The sequence below is a fragment of the Nicotiana sylvestris genome, chromosome 5 (assembly GCF_000393655.2).
Source record: "Nicotiana sylvestris chromosome 5, ASM39365v2, whole genome shotgun sequence".
NCBI lineage: Eukaryota > Viridiplantae > Streptophyta > Magnoliopsida > Solanales > Solanaceae > Nicotiana > Nicotiana sylvestris.
Genome location: NC_091061.1, coordinates 26,402,405 through 26,425,331, shown reverse-complemented (window position 1 = coordinate 26,425,331; position 22,927 = coordinate 26,402,405). Strand labels below are relative to the sequence as shown.

Sequence of the window (22,927 nt, the reverse complement as noted above, 5' to 3'; positions counted from 1 at the left end):
CACGACCCAGAGCCCTCAGCCATCCTAAGAATTTCTTCTCTGATTTCACCTGTCGGGCAGCCACTGCGTCTACGCGGGCACCCAAATCAGTGATTGAGGTACGCAACCCAGCCATCTCCTACTCCAAAGCTGTCATGCGGGTACTCCGGCAGGGCTGTGATGGGCCTGCCTCTTCAACTCTCGGAGGTGGTGGGACCTCAGCTGCCTTAGTATCATTATCATCATCTGATTCATCAACATTCACCACCGGCTCCATCCCAATTCTGATTTTTCTTGCCAAGAACGGGGCTTTTAGTGCTAATTTCCCATCAACTCTAAGGTCTTCAGGGACTCTAGCAAGGCGGCACAACCTAGTGACTAGAGAAGGGAAGTAGAAGCCTTTGAGCAACTCAGGTGATCTAATGAGCATCTCATCATGGAGGAGCCGAGCCACATCAAAATCCCTGTGAGCCATGAAACAGTATATTGCTGACACCTGTGGGTGTTGCTGGAAGGCAACAACCGACTGTTGATAATAGTTAGCTAACACTTAGCCTCCCAATTGAGAGACTAGGAGTTAAGTGTGATCCTGGACTTTATCCATATGTATTCTCTGTCTGGCACACAGATAGTTTGAAGAAGAGTTCCCCACAAGGCACTTGTTTAGCTAAAAGTACGATAATCATCAGCTTCTCCCCTGAACACTGGCAGCCGATGCGGATGGCCTCGATGGATGCATTTACCGGAGTATTGTGCACAGTAACAACCCCATTCTCACGCTCCGGATAGTTCGCATAGAATTCCCTGACCATCTGAACATTGGCCACCTCCGGTACCTCGAAGAAGATGTCCAGTTGACACCTCCTCAATTCATTGAAGATGTTCGGGCATTCCACCTCTAAGGCCTATCTGTCAATATGCACCTCATGTAGCAATTTCTTTGCTGCCTTTGCATTGTATCTATCCTCTGCCGGTTTGGAGACAAACCTAGTGCTGTCAAACTATGGTGCACTGGCCTGACTCCTAGCTCTCGAGGAGCTTCCCGGTCCACTAGCGGAGGACCCGGTGTTGCGTATCTTCCTAGATGAACTCATTGTGCCTATCAAACAGAGAAATACCTATTAGTGAGTGTGTGAGATATGTGACTATGGGTGGTTACTCAGACTTTACCACAACTATGTCACATTAGCCCTTATAACTCCATTGGGGCAATTTCCCAAACACATTGTGGGCAAGGCACTATCCTAACACATATAGCCCTCATGGGTACATCAAAACTTCTCCCAAATCAAAGATACTACTACACCATCACACCCCACAATACTTCATTCAACACCCACCAACATACACCTTTCCACCACATTAAACACATAACCCCTTCACCAATCAATCTCAAAAACGAAAGTCAAAAGAAAAAACAAGAAGAAACTAACAAAAATCTACTAACAATTACTACACTATTACAACATTAAACTAGCATAAACTACAACAAAATACAAAAAGAAAAGAGAGGGGGGAAGTGAATAGCATATCTTAATGGAAGAAGAGTTGAGAGGAATGGAGATGAAGAGGTAGTATGAGTGAAGAAGAAGAAGAAAAGAGAGGGATTTTGTTGGGGAGTTAAGGTTTAGAGAGAGAGAGATGGAGAAATAGGAGAGGGGATCGGGTATTTTAGTGAAATAAGAATGGGGGGTTCTGATATTGTGAGGGGGTGGTTGTAAAAAATAAAAAAATGAAAACAACTTAAAAAATAAAAAAATTTACTTACATGACGAAAGTTTGAGGTAGTGAACTAAGCGTTCACCGCGGTCGCGGTGGGTCGCCCAGTTCTGAGGCAGAATCTGCGCCTCTCACCGTGGTCCTACCGCAGTCGTGCTGCGGTCACGGTGCTGACGCTCTTTTTTTTAATATATAGGACGTTACACAAGAACGCTAACAACACATTCATGGGTTGCCTCCCATGCAGCGCCTGATTTAACGTCGCGGCACGACGCAGACAAGCGCATTTAAGGCTCGCTCGACCTCTGAGGTTCCGTCAGGTGGATCTTAGACACTTCCTTTGGTTATTTCATGCTTATGTATAGCTTCAATCTCTGCCCATTGACTATAAATGTGTGAGAGTCTTTCTCCAAAGCAATCTCCACAGCTCCTGAAGGGAAGACTTCGACCACTCAAAATGGACCAGACCATCGTGACTTAAGCTTACCAGGGAACAACCGTAATCTTGAGTTATAGAGCAATACCATGTCCCCGGGTTTGAAATGTCGCTCAACAATGTTCTGGTCGTGCAAACTCTTCATTCTCTCTTTGTACAACCTTGTGCTCTCAAACGCAAGATGTCTGAACTCGTCGAGCTCATGCAATTCAGTAATTCTTGTTGTGCTCGCAGCTTCAATGTCTAGGTTCAGCTATTTCAGTGCCTACCAAGCTTTATGTTCAAGTTCCACTAGCAAGTGGCAGGCCTTCCCAAATACAAACTTATATGGTGACATCCCAATTGGTGTTTTAAAAGCAGTTCTATAAGCCCAGAGTGCATCATCTAGCTTTTTCGCCCAATCAGTTCTTGTGGTATTCACAGTCTTGGTTAGCACACTCTTTATCTCTCTGTTGGACACTTCAACCTGCCCACTAGTCTGGGAATGATATGGGGTAGCCACCTTGTGGTGTACATCATACTTTGCTAGCAACTTCTCGAAGGCTCTATTACAGAAGTGGGTGCCCCCGTCACTGATAATCGCTCTTGGTGTCCCAAAGTGGGCGAATATGTTCTTCTTAAAAAATCCCACCACCACTCTTGCATCATTAGTGGGTAACGCTGCAGCTTCTACCCATTTGGACACGTAATCCACAACAACAAGTATGTACTTATTGCCAAAGGAGCTGACGAAGGGTTCCATGAAGTCAATCCCCTAAACATCAAACACTTCCACCTCTTGAATCGGGTTCAGGGGCATCTCATGGCGACAGGAAATGTTCCCGGTCCGCTGACATTCATTGCAGCCCTTCACCCATTGGTGCGCATCTTTAAACACTATTAGCCAAAAGAAGTCGGCCTCTAGCACTTTCGCAGCTGTCCTAACTCTTCCAAAATGCCCTTCATACGCCGATACATGACATGCCTGCAAAATAGAAGATTGTTTTATCTCGGGGATGCACCTCCAGATCATATTGTCAACACCTATTCGAAACAGGTAAGTTTCATCCCAATAATACATACGACAGTCACGATAAAACTTTTTCTTTTGTACAGAGGAAAGGTCATAGGGAACTATACCGCTGGCTAGGTAATTTGCAAAGTCTACATACCATGGCACTTCCTCAAGACTAGTAGCGAGCAACTGCTCGTCTGGAAAGGTTTCCAGAATATCCTCAACCTCAATTGAGTTTTCAGCTCCCTTAAGTCGTGATAGATGATCAGTGACTTGGTTTTTTGTGCCCTTACGGTCATGAATTTTGAGGTCGAATTCTTGTAGTAGTAACACCCAACGAATCAGGCGCGACTTAGACTCCTTCTTCTCAATCAAGTACCTGAGAGCTGCATGATCAGTGTATACAATTACCTTAGAGCCAATCAGGTATGATCTGAACTTGTCGAAAGCAAACATCACAGCCAACATCTCCTTCTCAATCACACTGTAGTTCAGCTGGGCTCCACTCAGCGTTCTACTAGAATAGTAGATTGGATGCATTAGCTTGTCTTTCGGCTGTCCCGGCACTGCCCCCACTGCGTAGTCACTAGCGTCACATATGAGTTCGAAAGGTTGCTCCCAGTCGGGGGCAACAATGATGGGTGTTGTGACTAGCCTCTTCTTCAGCTCCTCGAATGCTACCCTGCAATCATCAGAAAACAAGAAGGGGTGATCTTTTTCTAACAACTTACAGAGAGGGTTGGCAATTTTTGAGAAGTCTCTTATGAATCTCCGGTAGAAACCGGCATGCCCGAGGAAGCTCCTGATTGCTTTGACTGAAGTTGGAGGGGGAAGCTTTGCTATCACATCCACTTTAGCATGATCCACCTCAATTCCTTTGCTTGACACCTGGTGCCCCAAGACTATGCCCTCTTATACCATGAAATGACACTTCTCCCAATTAAGAACCAGGTTAGTCTCAATACACCTTTTTAGCACACACGTCAGATTTATTAGGCAATCATCGAATGAATTTCCCACCACTGAGAAATCATCCATGAATACCTCCATTATGTCTTCTACCATGTTAGTGAATATGGCCATCATGCACCTTTGAAATGTGGCGGGTGCATTGCATAGGCCAAATGGCATCCTCCGGAAGGCACAAATGTCATATGGGCAAGTGAAAGAGGTCTTTTCTCTATCCTTAGGTGCAATGGAGATCTGATTGTAACCTGAATACCCATGCATAAAACAGAAGTGTGACCTCACTGCCAGTCTGTCTAGCATCTGATCAATGAAGGGAAGTGGGAAGTGGTCCTTCCGGGTGGCCAAATTTAACTTTCTGTAGTCCATGTAAATTCTTCAGCCCATGACGGTTCTCGTCGAGATCAGTTCATTATTATCATTTTTGACTACTGTCATGCCACCCTTTTTAGGCACACATTGAACCGGGCTAACCCAGCTACTGTCAGATATTGGGAAAATGATTCTCGCATCTAACCACTTTATCACTTCTTTCTTCACCACTTCCTTCATGTTGGGGTTCAGCCTTTTTTGGTGTTCCTTGGAAGGTTTGTGACCCTCTTCCAGCAAAATTTTATGCATACAGTAGGCGGGGTTGATCCCTTTTATGTCTGTCATGGTCCACCCAGTGGCAGTCTTACACTCTTTGAGTACCTGTAAGAGTTGTTGTACCTTCACATCTAACAAACTAGATGAGATAATAACAGGTAATGTGGAGTCAGGTCCAAGGAACTCATACCTGAGATGGGCGGACAGTGGCTTCAACTCCAGCTTTGGGGGGTTCTTCGATGGATGGCTTGGCTGGAGGAGTTTCTCTATTTTCTAAGTGCAAGGGCTCAAATTCAAGAGTTCTGTCCCAGAACCCTCTGCCCTCTAGTGCCAACACCCATTCCGCCAGTTCTTCTCCATTCACCTCATCTAAATTCATCAGGCATGCAGCAAGAGGGTCCTCAATAGTCAGCATCTCATCATCAGTTTTGACAATTACATCCACGACATCAATAAGAGAGCAATTGGCAAATTCACTTGGTCGCCTCACAGATTTCTGCACATTGAATGTTATCTCTTCATCGTTCAATCTCATCTTGAGCTCCCCAGTCTTACAATCAATGAGAGCTCTCCCAGTGGCCAAGAACGACCTTCACAAATTATGGGAATTTCTTCATCCACCTTGCAGTCCAAGATCACAAAATCTGCAGGGAACACAAATTTCTCCACCTGAATCAACACATCATCTAGGATACCAGAGGGTCTTTTTACAGTCCTGTCAGCCAACTGCAACAACATAGAGGTGGGTCTAGCTTTTCCAATCCCCAGCCTCTTATAAATCGCCAGGGGCATAATATTAATGCTTGCCTCTAGATCACAAAGTGTCTTAGCAAAAGAAAAATTACCAATAGTGCAAGGAATTGTAAAGCTTCCTGAATCAGATAGCTTCTCCGCAATTGGTCTAGTCACCACTGCACTGCAAGTCTGAGTAAGAGTCACCGTGGCCAGGTCTTGGAAATCGAATTTTCTCTGCAGTAAGTCCTTCATCATTTTTGCATACCCATGCATCTCTTTCAAAGCATCTATCAATGGAATATTTACCTGGATTTGTTTCAGCATCTCCAAGAATTTCTTGTACTGCTCCTCTTTTTGGTGCTTAGCCAGCCTCTGAGGGAATGGTGCAGGAGGTTTCTTCTTCCCAATGATTTGGGACTGCTCTTTATCAGCTGCCACCTCAACTACTTGTTCTTGGGCTATCTCAGCTTCTTTCTCAGTCTCAATCTGAATGGTGTGCTCTTCCTGAGCAGGCTGGACTGTCACCTCTATCAGTTTCGTTGACTCATCTAGCTCAATGGGCACTGGTATGAGAGTCTCAGCCTGTCTGCTCTCTCGATCCCTTTCTTGCTCTACGTCTAAATCTCTTCCATTTCGTAGACTCACTGCCATCAGCTGCATCGGGCCTTGAATATTGGGGTTTATTTGAGTGTCTGCAGGTAATGTCCCATGAGGACGATTGTTTAGAGATATTGAAATTTGGCCCATCTACACTTCAATATTCTTGATAGCTAAATCGTGTGCATCTACTCTCTCACTAATTTTTGCATTAGACCTAATAACCTGCTGTATCATTGCCTCAAGTCTAGCAAACCCATCTTTCTGTCATCCACCATACTGCTGCTGAGGAGGGTGATACCCCTGCTGCTGATTTTGATTGTTATATCCCTGTGGCCTTGGGTAAGGTGCCATATTTTTAGAAGGTCTCATACCTCCCATGTTCCCATTGTTGAACTGTGGCTGGACTGGCCTGTACGACTGATTTTGCTGGCCTCAATTCTGACCACCCTGTCTCTGGCCTCCATAATTAGACACATAGTTCATGTCTTCAGGGTAGTGATGATGCTCATGTTCTGCATTCCGCTAGTTACCAATTGACTAACTAATGCAAGATGTGCACAAGCCCCCATTGGTAGTATCTACGATGTGTACCTGCTGCTTCTGCCCTGACTCTTCCACCTTTTTAGTGAGTATACTCATCTCTGTCAATAAGGTGGCCATATTTTCAGCCATAGAGTTGGATGGATCTAAGGGCACTGAGTGAACCACTGGAGTGATAGGTGCATTCCTGGTTGTCCATCCCAAATTATGCGCCATCTTATCAAGCAAACTCTGGCCTTCTCTCCATGTTTTGCTCAAAAATGCTCCACCAGCTGAAGCATCAACAATGTTCTTCACGCTATCTGACAATCCCATGTAAAACCGCTGCCCCAACATCAGATTTGGAATATCATGGTGCGGACATATAACCATCATCCCTTTGAAACGTTCCTATGTTTCATGTAGTGTCTCCATTGGTCTCTGTTTAAAACTCAAAATTTCATCAATTCGTTGAGCAGTCTTGTTGGGTGGGTGGAACTTGTTATGGAATTGCTTGACTAACTCCTCCCAAGTTGTTATGGAATTTATGGGGAGTGAGTTTAGCTAGGTCTGGGCAGCTCTTGTCATTGAGAATGGAAACAATAACAGCTTGATTGCTTCCGAAGTTACGTTGGGCTGCCTTTGAGTTTTGCAGATTGACAGGAAATTCTTCAAGTGCTGTTGAGGATCTTCGACTTGTGACCCCGAAAATAGTCTCTTGTTTTGCAACAAGTGCATCATGTTATTCGTGATTTGGAATGATTCAACCTGTATCTGCGGGACTACAATCGTTGTGGCCAGATTTTCAGTTGTGGGATGTGCCCAGTCATAGAGAGCAGCCTCTGGCACAAGAGGTGCCACATGTGCTATTGGCGCTGCTGGGTCTACCACGTTGTCCCCCATGTCTGGTTCGACTTGTTCAGTTGTTTGTTGTTGTTTGCTTTTCCGGTTGGCCCGATTCAATGCCTTGAAAACTTTCTCGGGATCTGATAATGCTTTAAATACTTCACCAGTTCTCGATGAGTTTCTAGGCATACACCTATACAACCAAGTTAACAAACGTTAAAATTTCAATGTAAAGATTGGATAAAGAGAAAACTGACTACACTAAGAATTTTTGTACTTCTTTCAATTGTAATTGATAACACCGTTAATTCCCCAGCAACGACGCCAAAATTTGATCACGCCCAACTATGCCTTAGAAAAAAGACACGCGGACGTTGCAAATATAATCTGAGTATTTAGCCCAGAGTCGAACCCACAAGAAATTAACCTATCAATTACTTTCATTGGATTTACTAAATTCTTCGGAATCAACTTCCCAAATGTTGTCAATAACAATTGATGGTATTTCTACTAACTAAGAATGAAAGTAAATAAGCAACTGAAAACTAACTATGATTAAGTTGTAAATAATTAAGAGAAGGTTCTAAGGTTATGATTTCCCCTATTGATGGAATCCCTTCCAGTTATGTTTCATATAGATTCACCAAATCATCTCTATCAATCATGAGCACTCCTATTACCGTAAATATCTCCCGAGTAATCACGATAATTTACTAGACGCACTCTCCCGAGATACGCTAGCTGGCTTTGTTTATTACAGCTCACTTTAGATTGCACCCAAGGCTTCGTTATCCCTAATCCCGCCTTTAAACCCGCAGTTATTGATCTCTCATATACTTTGAGAGTGGTGTTGTTCAACAATTACCTAAATATGTACTCTCTCCCGAGTTATGCACACTAAATAGGCACAGCTAATTGAAGATCCTGTCAATTAACTACAACAAACACGTAGTTGAACAAATAGAGATTACACTAGCAAACTATATTAACATCACAAGAAGTTCATCCTTCAATAGGTTCCATCAAAACCCTAGACTAAGAAAAGAGATAGAAAAACTCTAATGTTTGGTTGATATTCTCACACTTGTTCTTGCCTCCAAAGTAGTCTAAAACAAGCTTAAAAAATTCTTGGACGAGTTTCTAAAGCTTATAAGGGTTTGAAACAAGTTTTTTCGAATTTACACTTTGGTCCCCAAATTTACTGACAAGTGAACAGTGCACCGCGGTCGCGGCAGGACCGCGGTGAATGCTGAGTATTCTGCCTCGCCTTTTGATCTGCCGCGGTCCAAGGAGCTGCAGACAACATACACATAGCCGGAAAACGAACGGAGCATCTTGTAACTATTAATTAGATGTGCCCCACCAAATCATGACATCTCCATAGGAATATAATCCCCTCCCCCCCCCCCCAAAAAAAAAAAATCACAGAAAAAGAGTTACAAAAAACCTCCACAGTAAGAACGTGATCTCTTCCTATCTAAAGCCTTATAGGCAGATTTTTTTCTACCTTAGGAAATTCACTAGACTAGAGTTCTATATAGACGAGAAACTAGCTAATTTTTAAGTAGTTCCAAATATTCCAATAGTTATTTACCAAGAACTACACCCTAAGATATAGGGAATTGCTAATGAGTAATGACTCCACAATTAGTGGAATTCTAGAAGGTTATGCTTTTTGTTTCTGAAGAAAGATGACAAGACCTCACGGGAACATTATCCTAAACTAACAGTCTATTCTAAATTATACGCAATGAAGATATAAGAGGAGAGTTTGAGGCAATGGTAAAAGTTGTTGTCACATGACCAAAAGTTCACGGATTCAAGCTACATAAATAAATTCTTGTACAAATACAAAGTAAGACTACGTACATAAAACTCATTAGTCCTTCTTTGAATTTAATACATAACAGAAACTTAGTATATCGGGTTGGTCTTATTTTTATGCAATAAAAAAAATCTCCAAATTGAGTTGTCGGTGGGACAACTCTGCTAGAAGGATCCCGCGTTGTTAAGGACAACACGCGAAAAATGGTACCTCCATCCTACTAGACAAGTACACAATCAAGTGACATATCAAACACCTACCTTTTCAACTAAGTCCAAGGCGAGAAGCCAAGGAAATTGTTCGTGAAGTAGACAATTTAAATTTAACAAAAGATTATTATTCTTGAAGGAAGCCTTTGAACAACGGTAAAGTTATTTTTGTGTGACTTAATAAACCACGAGTTCGAGCCATAAAATCAGCTATAACTTGCATCAAGGTAAGCTGCCTACATCATACCCCTTGAGATGTGGCCTTTCCTCTGACTCTGCGTGAATGCGAGATGCTTCGTGCAGCGGTCTTCTTTGTTGAGGGAATTCCCTTTTTTCACATGTGAAGTCTGCAAAAAACAATCATCATCAAAAATAAATGTACGATCAATTCCAAATTCAATATTTTATCAATTGAATGCCCAAACCGTAATGGCAAGTTCATGTCAATTTGATCTAAAAATAAAAGCCCACATCTTTATTTTATTCTTGTAGCTCTAATTTTCTTTCACACAAGCAGAACATATTCCATCTGAGATCTGACACAGAAGAAACAGAGCCACGCTAGTATATGAATTCAACGCCCGAGACATCTATATGCGACTCACTGTAGCGTTACTGGACTAGGACCATATAAAAAGGCAAATGTGGCAAATTACATATTTGAGCGGTCGGCCACGTCTACTCCGGGTATTGAACCAGGGAGAAAGGCGCAATATAAATAATATACGTTAATATACAAAAAGTAATAAAAGTTTTTTATACAATTTCCCTAAAAAGTTACTAAAACACATGAATATATACTGCTTCCTACTCTCCTAGGGTTTTATATAAAAGGAGCTTCGTACAGAGGCTCAAATGTACTGGCTTTTAAGATTTGGTGCCCCCTTATTTTTCAGTCCCTTCGCACTTTATATTAGAATAGTCAACGTGCGCTTATAATTCAGAGTCGAATTTCCAAATCATACATTCTTTTCCAAGGATATTACTACAGTAATGTTTCGATCTGCTTTTACAATTCAGAGTTGGATTTGCAAAATTTACAAAGGAAATTATTACAGTAAAGTTTTGAACTAAGAATTGGGGGTGGGTTTGGGAGGCCCGCACAAGCGAGTTCTGCGAAGTAGGCAGCGTCAACACTTGGCCAGCCTATAACCCCTCCATAAATTCTTGCGCCACAAAAATGTTTGACGAGCGCTGCGGCCGGCTCTCACCGTCCGCTTTGTTTTCCTTACTCATTAGTTTAAGGCAAGATTTTGTGTTGCTGCCTCCTGGGTTCTTATACTACTGACATATTTGGCGATGATGTCCTGCTCCTCGATGTGGGACTTTAAATTCTTTGTAGTGTTTTTTCTAATTTTTTTCTTTCTTTAATAGATCCTAAAAAAGGAAATTAAGAGACAAATTGAGCCCAACATTTTTGCCTTTGGTTCAAAAAAAATTCAGTAGTTTGTAAAAACTGCTTTTCAATCAAACGTTAAGAAGGTAATTTTTTTCCTTTTTCAAATTTTGCAGAAGCTCAACAAATACAAAAGTAACAGCACGAAAAAAAGAAGAAAAATAGACTACTCCCAATTCCATCGACTAATCACCTAGATCTTACCATTACATCCAATTAACCATCATCACATAGGGGCTAGGATAGCAGTCAAGTTCCTCAACATTTTAAACCAACAAATTGTTGAACTAGATATTTAAAATAATTATTATGAGGAGTTCTATAAAATATATAAATTGGGAATACTGCTTTAAAAAGTTAGGAAACCCTTAGTAATTAGGGGGATAAAGCTACTCATCACTCATTAGTCCGTTATGAATTGATCCGGTAACTTATCGGAGATTAGTTTCTCTAACAATCAAACTAAACTTGCGCATAATTTTGCGCTGAGTTTGGAGTACAAGGATCAAAGAATCTAATTTTCAGTGTGAAATTGGATATTGTTATTACACCTACACAAAAATACTCTAAAATTTTCATTAATATAAAATATTTAAAGAAGTTGTAGGCCTTGAATAAGCTATTTGATTCGGTACCACAAATAAATATACTAGAAATATCATCTGAAAATGGCACTAAGGGAACATTTGTTTAACTGATTACTTTTGCAGGGAACTTCACTCAGCTAGCAGTTGTAAATAATGCTTTCTTGTATTTCCACTATGAGGTACAAAATTTGCACTGTCATCTTATTACAAACTTGGGGAAGAATGCATTTCCGCCGGAAAAAAGATACAGAATACACCTTACATATGATGAATAGCTCTGTCTGTTCACATAGAAGGCTAGTTACAATGAATCAATCAAAAAAGAGTCCAAAAAATCAAACACATTACATGACATACACACTCATACATTTTGTAAGCAGCCTTTTATCATGGCTTTTTTGACAACAGTGGCTCTAGCTGAGGGTCAGCACCTTTGGTAAGAAAAGATTCCTGGAAACCTGATTCGAGTTCAGGTTGAGAAAATTCATCTTTCCTTTGATTGAGTAGCCTCTGGAACAAGCTTGGTTTGTTTTCTGTCAAAAATTCCTGTGCCTTGGGAAATTCATTTAACCTCTGAACATGTTGAAGACAAACTTGAACAGCATCGTGAACTCGGACAAAGTACCACTCTTTGCCAATCAGATCAATCACACCAGCTCTAGCTAGGGTCAGAAGCACTTCGCGGTTGGGATTGGAAATGGCTAACTGCAATATTACACATATTATCACTGTGATAAGTTGCGAAATAAGATATTATTCTAGGATACAGAATTCGAGAAGCATGTTTGTGTAATCTGAACCAAAGAGAGACTCTCAACCTGAATGTCTCGTGATTTATATTCCTGGTGGAGCTCTTTCAGAGCTTGAACAGCACTGGAGTCTATATATGTAACAGCTGGAATAGATATGAGAACTGTGATTAGTATGAACAAAAAAATGAGAAATAGTCTACTCAACCCTCAAAGCATTTTACTGTTCTTCAGTTTTCACATCAAATACCAGAATATATTAGACAATTATAAAGACCAAAAATAGGAGCTTTAGCACTACTAAAGCATAGCGAAGGAAATAGCAATGGTAAATTTATCCTAATTTTGTCCTGACGACACAGCCTACGCTAGAAAAATGAGCCAACTCATGGAGACTTACGGGCCATCTCAAGGATCACAAAATGAATTCTTGAAACTTCTGGTCCTCGACCTGTAGATTCATCTTTTTCAATTTCGTAATCCCGTAACCTGTGAAAAAATAAAATACAGATCACACTTCACAGGGACATGTGGGATATGATTTGCTGAAAGCATTAACAGTTTAGTGAAAATGTTTCAGAAATACTCAATTCAAGGTAAAAACTTGCTCTCCTTTCAGAAAAAGAAAGAAAAAGAAAAACATCATGTTGTCACCTGTCTTTGATGTAACTGGTGTTGGCAAAGTAAATAGGTGCATCAATTCGAACAATCACAATCCCATTATACGTATATGCTTCGGGGTATTGTTGAGTGTTTCGGTAAATAGTAGTTCCAGGAAGACGCCCCAAGACAGCTGAAAGAAACTCATGTCATCGAAAATTATATTATTTATAAAGCATTGACCAGAAACAAAAGAAATTGAAACTTAGCACCAGTGGTTTAAACATCACAAGTACTTGATTATCTTGTTAACTTGCCAGTAAAGAACAAGAGGAAAAAGAAATGCTTGTAAAACTGAGCGTCGCAGCAAAATGAAATATATGAAGGAAAGAAAAACTACCAGATAAAACATTATATTGAGAACAGAAAATTTAGAGGACACCAGGAGGCACCAAAAAATAGCAATGCCAATATGAAGAAGTCAATGATGCAATTACAGGGTAGTGATATGAAAAAGCTTAAGAATCGTGCTGGCGACAAGCAGATATTAGTTAAATTTAAAAACTCCAAATAAAATTAATATGTCAAATTACATAATATAATCTGCTATGGCATCCGCAGATTTGATGTAAGTACATGGATATTAGACGATTGCAGTAACTCACCAATATGTGGATTTGCTGATTCATGGATAACAAAAGCAAGTGAGACACCAACCTGCAAATAAATGAGACCAAAAAATTGGCAAGCTGAGTTTAACCTTAAGATTATCAAATACTATATGTTTCCAACACAAAGGTTATCGGCCAGTAGTTATTGACCTCTATTGCATATTATCAAGTTCTTTTCCTGGGTAAGGAATTATAGCATGTGCAATGCAGGAATATTTTTTGGTTCCATTATGTGATATAACCAAGGCATTGAACTCCAAGCATTTACTTCAAAATATTTCAATGATCAAAGAATTAAATTTGAAGCATTTCCTGCAAAATGGTTGTACCAAAGAACTCTATAAAATTATGTAACTAACATGCAGGCCAAGCTCATAGCAAAAGAACAGTTAGCTGAAGAGGACAGATAGTTCTCAAATTTCTAGTGTAGGAAAAAACTTCAATTCAACATCCAGAATAAAAATGTACAATATATTCAGGTCCGGTTAGAGAGAAAAACTAACCCCAACAAGGACACCAATCTCTATGCCAAGCAACAAGGTTGTCATGCAAGTAATAGTCCATAACAGAAAATCTTTCTTGTCAACACGCCATAAAAATTTAGCCTCATCGTAATCCACCTGAAAGGAGGAAAAATAGAAACATGAATCTGACTTTGAAATCTAAGCATGAAACTTGCTGCAGTTAAAATTCATTCATCTCCACTTCCAATAATATGCAGAGTAAATCGTTCCTAAAACAGTCAACACTGAAACCAGGATTTCATCGTCTGATGCTTCAAGTTGATAAATATCTTACAGAAATCTGTGCTTAGCAAAAATAGTTAAGAAATAAACAAGGAATATTACAGGAATCATCTAAAACAAATAGAGAAGTGATAACTAAGAGCTGATTCAAGAAATTAAAATGCAAACCATCAAATGATTCTTGACAGCTGAAAGAATATTTCTTCTATCCAGCTTACTATGTTTTACTATATGACTCATATTTCCTGATCATACAGCAATTCTTCCTAGGGAAGATATGAATAGAGTGTCAGGAAAATCAAATAATGAACTGAAAATTCTCCTATAACAATTACTTAAAGAAGCCTCAGTGAAAAAGAAAAGGTAAAGATGCAGGATGTTCTTCCCTTGCTGGTCGGTGATTCGACACAAACCTTTCAAAGAACAGAATGTTAAAATACACAGAGCAGGAAGCTATGCCATGACAAACCCAAATGACGCATGATAGAGTAGTTGCTGGTGTATTTAGTTAAATTATGTTGATGTTGTTTAACTTCAACTAAAACTATATCTGTATATAAAAAAGTTACATTCAATAGAATGGCAACCTTAACAACATAAAATGAAACAACTGATTCCCTGGTAGAAGATGGCACACATACCAGTCCAATTACAGCAGATATCACAATCGCAGCCAAGGAACACTGCAACAGCAATACAAATGAATAAAAATCAAGAGTAGTGGAAGAGTTTAAAGTATCATAACTAAGACAGGAAATGGTCAAATGTTGACCACTAAATTGCAAGCATGCAATAATAAGAATATGTAGGAGCATGCAATAATGAAAAGTAGCCTAGTTGTAAAGACCCTCCGCCTCCAGCCATTAGGTTGCGGGTTCGATTCCCAGTGGAGCAAAACGAGAAAGGGCCAACAATAGGCTCCCTGGTAGGGGGGTTTGAGGGTGGAGTTTATCATGTCCAGAAAAAAAAAGATGTAATCATCTTTTCATAGCGATAAATACATCTCATAGAACACATAACAAATTGAAGCCAAATTAGAGGATAAGAGACTGGAAACACATCTCAAACAATGTGACAGTTGAAAGTAATCTAGTTACCGACAGTAGGGTGAAAACTTTACACCTTCAAACAATATCCTTTACCTGAGGTATGTATTCAAATACAGGAGTCAAGAATAATAGAGCACATGCCATTATAATTCCCATCACAAGTCCCGATAAGCCAGTTTTTGCTCCACTTTCATGATTTACGGCTGATCTAGAAAAAGAGCCTGCCAGCGCATTAGGAAAAGAGAAACTTTGTCAGAAAACAGCTGGGAAAAGTTGTGGAAAGATACAAATGCGGAATTGATCAAGCCACACAATATTCCAAACTCACCTGTTGTAGGGTAAATTGAGAAGAATGAGCCACAAATGTTGGCCAAGCCAAGACCAAATAACTGTTACAATAACAGAACCATAAGAAGTTGTAGAACGAAATTTTCTGATTAGAGCATGACATTTCTTGTGGTTATTATACCATCACAAATAAAAAGAGGAGAAGAACGAAATATGAGTAACAAGTTAATGTTTATCATAACTTGTTCAAATCTCACAACAGAGCATAGTTAAACCGGTAAATGAATGAATAGCAGTTCTTGCGAGATCATCAAAAGTCACACACCTCTTGGTTCGAATCCAACTCATATCCATTTTTTGCTGCCAGTGCCTTAGCAATCCCCACTGATTCCTATAAAGTTGGGAAACTGGTATCACCTATCACAAAAGGATTGTCTAACCAAAAGATGAAATTGAAAAGCATGCACAATTATAATGAATGATTAAATTCTTACTTACCAGGATAGCTACACCAGTAATAAGAACTGTAGTAGGGATCAAAGACTTTACATGGTCAAAATGCTTTGGTACAGAAAACTTTGGCAGCCCCTGAGGTATATCACCCACCTAAACCAAAGCATACACATCTTTATTGGAGTGATAACAGTTCTGTCAATTCATATCATGTACAGTAACAAATAGGAAAATGTTTTTAAAAAGAACAAGATTGTGCAACAATCTTTTCAGTGACGTAGGTTCAATATTTCAACCAAGATCCTATGAACACAGAGCCACTCATCCTTCCATTAATCCATGCCTCTAATCATACTCAACTTTTTATCTGATCTGATTTTTAATAACACTGATACATCAAAAGTGAAGATATCCTTTCCTCTTTATATATTTTGACATCAAGGACGTTCCAATGTGCAAGCTTCTCCTGCCCCCCCCCCTCCAAAAAAAAAGGTCAATGCAGCAATAGCTCCCTAGAGAAAAACCATAGACGACCCCTTGAAGTTTAATGAAATAATCAGTATAAGCATCAATCCTACTTTTCAGTCATATCTATTGCTTTAGTGATGGTAACACCCAATTAGGACAACATTTGTAGCTGACTAGAGCATTCTCAATTGTTCATGTGGACTCGAGAATATTGTTTTTAAAGTGAAACTGACAAACATATAAAAACAAGCATCAATGAATGTGTAGCATCTAAGGAAATGCTCTAATGGGATAAGTCAAAGTGGTTAACATCAAGATTTTGGTCCTACTGACCCTGCAGGTCAGATATTAATATTAACTTTATGCAACTATCCTTTTCGGTCCATGTGAGGAAAAAAGTGGCAAATGTAAGTTTAATCCAACATTATTGTGTTCTCGCATTAGCTCACATGTAATTTTTTTTTGCTAATCTTAGACTCAATTCCTGAAGTTCAGGTTGAGCTTAATACATGTCGTTCTCACCAACGAAATTGAAGGTGGATGATAGATTTTCACAAAAGTTGTACCCAGAACAACAGCTGTGAGGGGACCAGCTGCACGCAGAAAACGCAAATGCTTCCTTGTTTTTCCCTGAAGAGAACAATTAAAGCACATGAACCTTCATATAACTGATAAAACTAGTATATAATACACATGAAAATGTCGGTGAACTCCTACCAAGTGCTTCATGGTCAGAAGAATAGCTAGCATCAGTGAGCCCATAACAAAAGGAGGCCACGAGAACTACAAAAGGAAATCGAGTTAGCCTTTGAAGAAAGAAAAAATATCTTGTAGTAATTAGACAAAGAATCATCTCTCTAACTTAAGAAAATGAATGGAAATCATTTTGCCTTTTCCAAATCTACTCCGGAAAAGGCAATACGGAAATTTTGTTGACTTAAAACTGCCTGGAAACAGTTTCAAAATCCCCAACAAAACGATTCCAATCCTTTGACGACATTCAGCACTTATTCCTAACCAACTTATACGACCTTCATGTACTAATTCTTTTAATGAATGTCCTTTGTCTCTACATGATTGAGAAAAATGGCTCTCCAAGTTAATATTGTAGAAAATTGCCCATTTATACAACCTAATAATCTTTGACTAAAACTAAAAATCCTCCCCAACAGTACAGTTTTGCAGAACAATCACGTCAAAGTTAAGTAGACAGGTACATCTGATATTGCAGAGAAAATTATAGTCTCTGCAAGTTCAGGCTAACAGTGAATAGCATTTCCGACACACGAAAGAAAGAAATCAAATTTTCAATTTGCATATTCAATGTAAATTACTACTAGCATTTAAGTTTCTCTTAGAATGCATAAAATGGAGTAACCTGCAAATGTTTAATTCTGGAAAGTACCTTATCTGCTCCAGCAATTATACTTTTGACTAGAGGTATGATTTTGCTACTCCGTTCTATTTCATAGCCCAAGAAGTACTTTGCTTCAGACAAGGCAATGACAAAAGCAGAGGCGGTTGTAAAACCAGAAATCACAGAGTGGCTGATGAAACGTATGAGCCATCCAAGCCTATGGAGGAGTGGAAATAAGGAGTGAGACATTTAACAAATTTAGTCAGAAAGATAATGAAGATGCAGAATTTTCAATCAGTTGGAAAGAGAACCGATCAAGGATACAAAACTCATACCCAAAGGAAACATCAAAAGGCCCATTATTAGCAATCATTATCAACTCTTTAGATGCTCAAGTTTCCAAGTCTTGCACGGACTGCGTTATTTGCATTATACTCCTCTTAGGAAGAAGTAGGTCTAGGTCAATGTTAAGCATGGTCTTTTTTCTTTTTTTTTTGGTAAGTAATCAAAAAATTTTATAAATGCTTGCACTAAGCCAGTGCGACAAAAATATAACTACAAATTGTGAAATTCCCCTATTGTGTCTAAAATTGCTTAGCATGATCTATTTTTACAATCCCCTTTGTAATGAATGATTTCAGTCAGTTGAACAGGAACATGGTGAAAAAATTATCCTAGAAGCTCTGATTTTCTTTGTGCGTGTTAGGGGATGATAGACATGGAATCTGCTTATTTCTCACAGTGACTACAAGAGATTATGACAATCTGGAAAATTCAAATTTTAACAAAGTAAGAAAAACCAAAGCTTAAAGCAGAAATACCTTAAGAGTGCCATTGTGCATTCAAAGATGCCAACCATAAGTGCTAACAATATAGCAAGCTCCGTGTATAACTTGTCTGACGGATCAACTATGCTGCTCAAGACATTTGACACTAGAAGAGACGTCAATGCAACTGGACCAATTGCAAGCTGACGAGATGACCCAAATATGGTGTAGATAAATATAGGGATGAAACCAGAATCTGTTTAGCAAAGCTCAGATTGAGAGAAGATACAATCTTGAAGATAACCAAGCAAACAGAAGATAAAGATTTTGTTACTTATTAAGAATCAAATGAACATAGCTAGGAAAGATAGGTTCATAAACAACTAGACATTTGAAAAAAATCGGAAAAGGTCATGGAAATTAGTTTATCCAAGTAGAATTTTCTTTCAGATATGGATGCTAAATTAAGAAAGAAAGACAATGGTGCTTCAAAGAGGAGGAAAATTTTGCCTTCGTATTTCGAAACAAGGAAAATAACCTAAGAACCTAATTCACAGCTCCATACTTGAATCGAGATTTATTTCGATATCAGCATCAGTATTCGAAGGTCGTTTTGCTAAATTAGAGAAACATATTGAGAACGGTATCTGCTTCACTTTATCAGAATTAACAAAAGAAACACAAAGAAGTAAATAAGTTCCAACGATGTACTTACAAAGTCCATATATGGGTTGAAGCCCAGCCAGCTTTGCATACGACATCGACTGTTCACGCAACAGAATCAGTTAAAATGAAAATGCATACTATAATTTATTCATTCTCATTGAAAGACCAAAAGTGCCTCCAAAAAGGTACACTTGACAAGCAGTCTAGCATAAGAAGATAGCTCATATAATGCTTAATATTAAAGGTGAGGACATTTGGTTTACCCCATTATTGTTTTGACATTAGCAATTAGTCTAAAGGTTCCAGCGTCTACATACTCATTCCCAATCAAAAATAACTTAAGAAGACAAGTGAGCCCGACAAGGCCTTCAGTCTATAACGTCATCGATTATAACTTTTTTTAGGGGGCAAGCATCAATTATAACTACTTTGAGCCTGTACTACAGATCATAAGAGTAAAAAGAGGACCCGGAGCTGCATATAATCTTAACTTGTGACATTGGTTTTGTGAAATTGGTAAAATACTTTTAAGAAACGTGGAGACAGAATGGAATGAACTGACACGAATTATGCAAATGAAAAGCAGAGATATGCCAGTAAGTTCATAACTAGAGGCAGATCCAGAATTTAAATGCAGCGAATGCATTACTTAATATGTATATTTAGAGAGTCCTTAAATTATATATATACACACACATACTCTGAACCCGATGCAGTACATGCACCCACAGTTTATAAGCTCGATTAGCCTCTGTGTATAGCAAGAAAATGGAGGGAAAAAAGTAGTACTCTCTCTGTACCATTTAATATGATACAATTACTAAGTAAACCGCCTTTTTTTAATTACAATTTTTCAAACATATTTTTAATATATTGAGTTATTATCTATTTGTCTCATAATAGTACTTTTTACCTAGTTTACAAATCTGTAAACTTTATTTTGAAAAACATGAAAACCTAGACCCTTGTCCCCTGAACTCTAACACATAAAATTGGACGGAGAGAGTGATTAACTAGGCACCACCAACCTATGAATTCTATAACAATGACTAGGATGAATTTACAGTATTATCAACTTAGCTCAACAATGGTTACAGTAACAGAGATGATAATTCTGTAAAGGATTTTTATACAGTGACATGAAAATTTTACACCATTAGTGTAATTTAACCAGTTATAGCATATTACTTACCATTTATTCTAGGTTACATCAATGTTATTAAATAGAGTTACCATCAATTACCTTTAAGTAACCTGATTGTGTAAATATTTTTTGAATCGTCAGTGCATTATAAGCTCTTCTGTAAGTTTCAATTCATAATTTAGTTCAATTCATCAATTTTTTACACCATCATGTAATTTAACTTAAGGGAAGCCTTGGAGCAATGGTAAAGTTGTCTCTGTGTGACCTATAGGTCACGGGTTCAAGCCGTGGAAGCATCTAGTGAGCTACTAATGCTTGCATTAGGGTAGGTTGCCATATCACACCCCTTGGACGTGACTCTTCCATGGACCCTGCGTGAACGCGGGATGCTTTATGCACCGGGCTGCCCTTTCTTCTTTTTTTTTCATGTATTTTAACCCACAGATTATTCTAGCTTACCAATCAATGTTATTAAAAAAGTTAACAGCAATTACATTTTAAGCAACTTGATCGTGTAAAAAAATTTTATACGCTGCCAGTGCATTAAACATAAACTCTTCTGTAAAAGTCAATTCATAATTTGACCGGTAATGAAAAAAATTATATAGTACCTGAGGAACGAGCATGATGCCGACGGTGATACCAGCCATGAGATCAGGTTGCAAGTACTCATTCACTTTATAAGTTCGCATCCAACGGGAACAAGGAAAGAAGAAGTCAATCCACTCAATCCAGGTCATCCTTTTCATCCTCGCCTTCCATTTCGATACAACAGACGGCGAAGAAGAAGACGACGTCGTCGTATTAGTTGACGGATGTTCCAGCGGGATGATTTTCACCGAGCGGTGGCTACCGGCCGACATAGAAGTAGGTGAAGAAGAAGAAGAAGCAAAATTATCTGCGGAAGTAGCTATAGCCGTGAGGTTTTGGGAGCTAGGAGAGGCGTAGGTTCTGTCCATGGCGGTTGGTTAGGGGCGCATAAATTTGGAATGCGATCTCAGCGGCGAACGGCGGCGGAAAGAGGAAAATGTTAGTGGAGTCAGGCGGAAGGTGGCCCCACCGGCGGGGAGTGTCAGAGGACCTGTGGCTGTGTGAGGAAGAAGAAATGGTGATTGGCGGAAAATATTATAACTGCAAATGCCACATGAGAAATGAGGAGAGGGCCACCACTGCCTTATAAAGACTTAAAAGATGACACAAATCTGAATCCTGATTCAGGAATCTCATTCCACCTATTTTATTCTTGTTTTTCCCCTTTTTTGCTTGTCTTTTAAGTAACTATTTATTTTAGCTACTCTAAACATTTACTTGCACTTGGTTGAACTTTATTACGGTTAGCCACTAATAACACATGTATTTAGATAACGATATCACCACAAACAACCAATGGAAAATCCACTCAAATCACCCAATATACCACCGGAACCACCGGACGACACTGTCATGGAAGAAGAAGAAGCAACCCAATCCCACTCTTACAAGGAAATGCTACTTGATAAGCAAAGCACTACACAAGCGAACTACTTCACTACAGAAATTCAATCCACCTTAAAATAAGGAAAAGGCAAGGAAACAATAGGTCCTATAATACTCTCTCAAGAGAATAAAAATAGGCTCTATGAACCATGGCGTTACTCAGTTATCATAAAACTGTTTGGAAAAAAATGCCACACTATCTTCTCCGATCTAAACTAGTTGATTTATGGAACCCATCCGAACAGTTAATCTTGATTGACCTAGGATGAGATTTTTTTTCATAGTCAAATTTGGTAAAGAGGAGAATCTAGTGAAAGCTATACAAAAAGGACCATGGTTCATATCAGGGAATTTCTTCTCAGTAAGAAGATGGAAACCCAAATTTGTCCCACAGGAAGCAACTCTATCCTTCACTACAATTTAGGTAAGACTACCACAACTACCCACCGAGTTCTATGACAAGGAAGTCCTAGAAAAAGTGGGCAGGAAACTAGGAAAACTCCTAAAAATTGATACATGCACCTCATCCACTCTCAGAGGAAGATATGCAAGGATATGCATACATGTACCCTTGGAAACACCAGTTGCTACCTCAGTCACAATAGGGGACCACAAACAGCTGGTGCTCTATGAAGGAGAAAATGTTCTATACACTGGTTGTGGAAGGATATGTCACATCTTGAAAGGATGCCTACACAGACAAAGACAACAACAACCACAAAACAAAGACAGCCCAGAGTGCTCAAATACTAAGAAAAATGATGTTCCATGCCATACACCAAACAAGGAGGAAGAAGAAGAATAGAAAGTGGTCTCCTTCCCCAGAAGGCGTAAGAAAGAGTTCAACACAAAGCAAAATGAAGCTAAGGACAAGACTAAAAAGGATAAACCATCAACAAAGCCAGAAAGCATCAAAGTGAAAATGTTTGATGCTACATCAGGTAAGTTTCTTGAAACACAAACTTTCTGTTACACCAATAAATCTAATACGTTACAGGAAACGGACCAGATCCAACCCACTTCCACAAAGGGACCACAAGTTGGACAACAAAATACAACTGGGCAGCCCAGAAGAGAACGGCCCAACACAAGTG

General features: G+C 39.2%; 2 protein-coding genes and 2 non-coding genes across 4 annotated transcripts; 1 reads left to right on the top strand and 3 right to left on the bottom strand.

The window, feature by feature from the left end:
* Positions 1-2,399: 2,399 nt before the first annotated feature.
* On the bottom strand, positions 2,400-10,006 carry LOC138868412 (uncharacterized). The gene is made up of 12 exons (XM_070145965.1): positions 9,928-10,006; positions 9,664-9,763; positions 7,305-7,575; positions 6,723-6,947; positions 5,238-6,164; positions 4,873-5,178; positions 4,577-4,787; positions 4,173-4,342; positions 3,919-4,016; positions 3,540-3,810; positions 3,254-3,374; positions 2,400-2,803 (listed from the first exon to the last, which is right to left on the bottom strand). Exons 1-12 carry the CDS (start codon positions 10,004-10,006, stop codon positions 2,400-2,402), a joined length of 3,183 nt encoding a protein of 1,060 aa, XP_070002066.1.
* On the top strand, positions 6,904-7,006 carry LOC138869832 (small nucleolar RNA R71). The gene has a single exon (XR_011400084.1). It is a non-coding gene; the product is annotated as a small nucleolar RNA R71 (small nucleolar RNA).
* A 495-nt stretch (positions 10,007-10,501) lies between the features above and the next one.
* LOC138869909 (U12 minor spliceosomal RNA) lies at positions 10,502-10,665 on the bottom strand. Its single transcript, XR_011400149.1, has one exon. It is a non-coding gene; the product is annotated as a U12 minor spliceosomal RNA (small nuclear RNA).
* Positions 10,666-11,543: 878 nt separating this feature from the next.
* LOC104227828 (sulfate transporter 4.1, chloroplastic-like) lies at positions 11,544-21,458 on the bottom strand. Its single transcript, XM_009780169.2, has 17 exons — positions 20,969-21,458; positions 19,263-19,311; positions 18,602-18,803; positions 17,829-17,997; positions 17,141-17,206; positions 16,946-17,053; positions 16,001-16,108; positions 15,828-15,893; positions 15,543-15,603; positions 15,308-15,435; positions 14,807-14,848; positions 13,923-14,039; positions 13,414-13,465; positions 12,803-12,941; positions 12,549-12,637; positions 12,218-12,294; positions 11,544-12,104 (listed from the first exon to the last, which is right to left on the bottom strand). The coding sequence occupies exons 1-17, from the start codon at positions 21,314-21,316 to the stop codon at positions 11,787-11,789; spliced, it is 2,139 nt and encodes a 712-aa protein (XP_009778471.1). The 5' UTR covers positions 21,317-21,458; the 3' UTR covers positions 11,544-11,786.
* Positions 21,459-22,927: the final 1,469 nt, after the last annotated feature.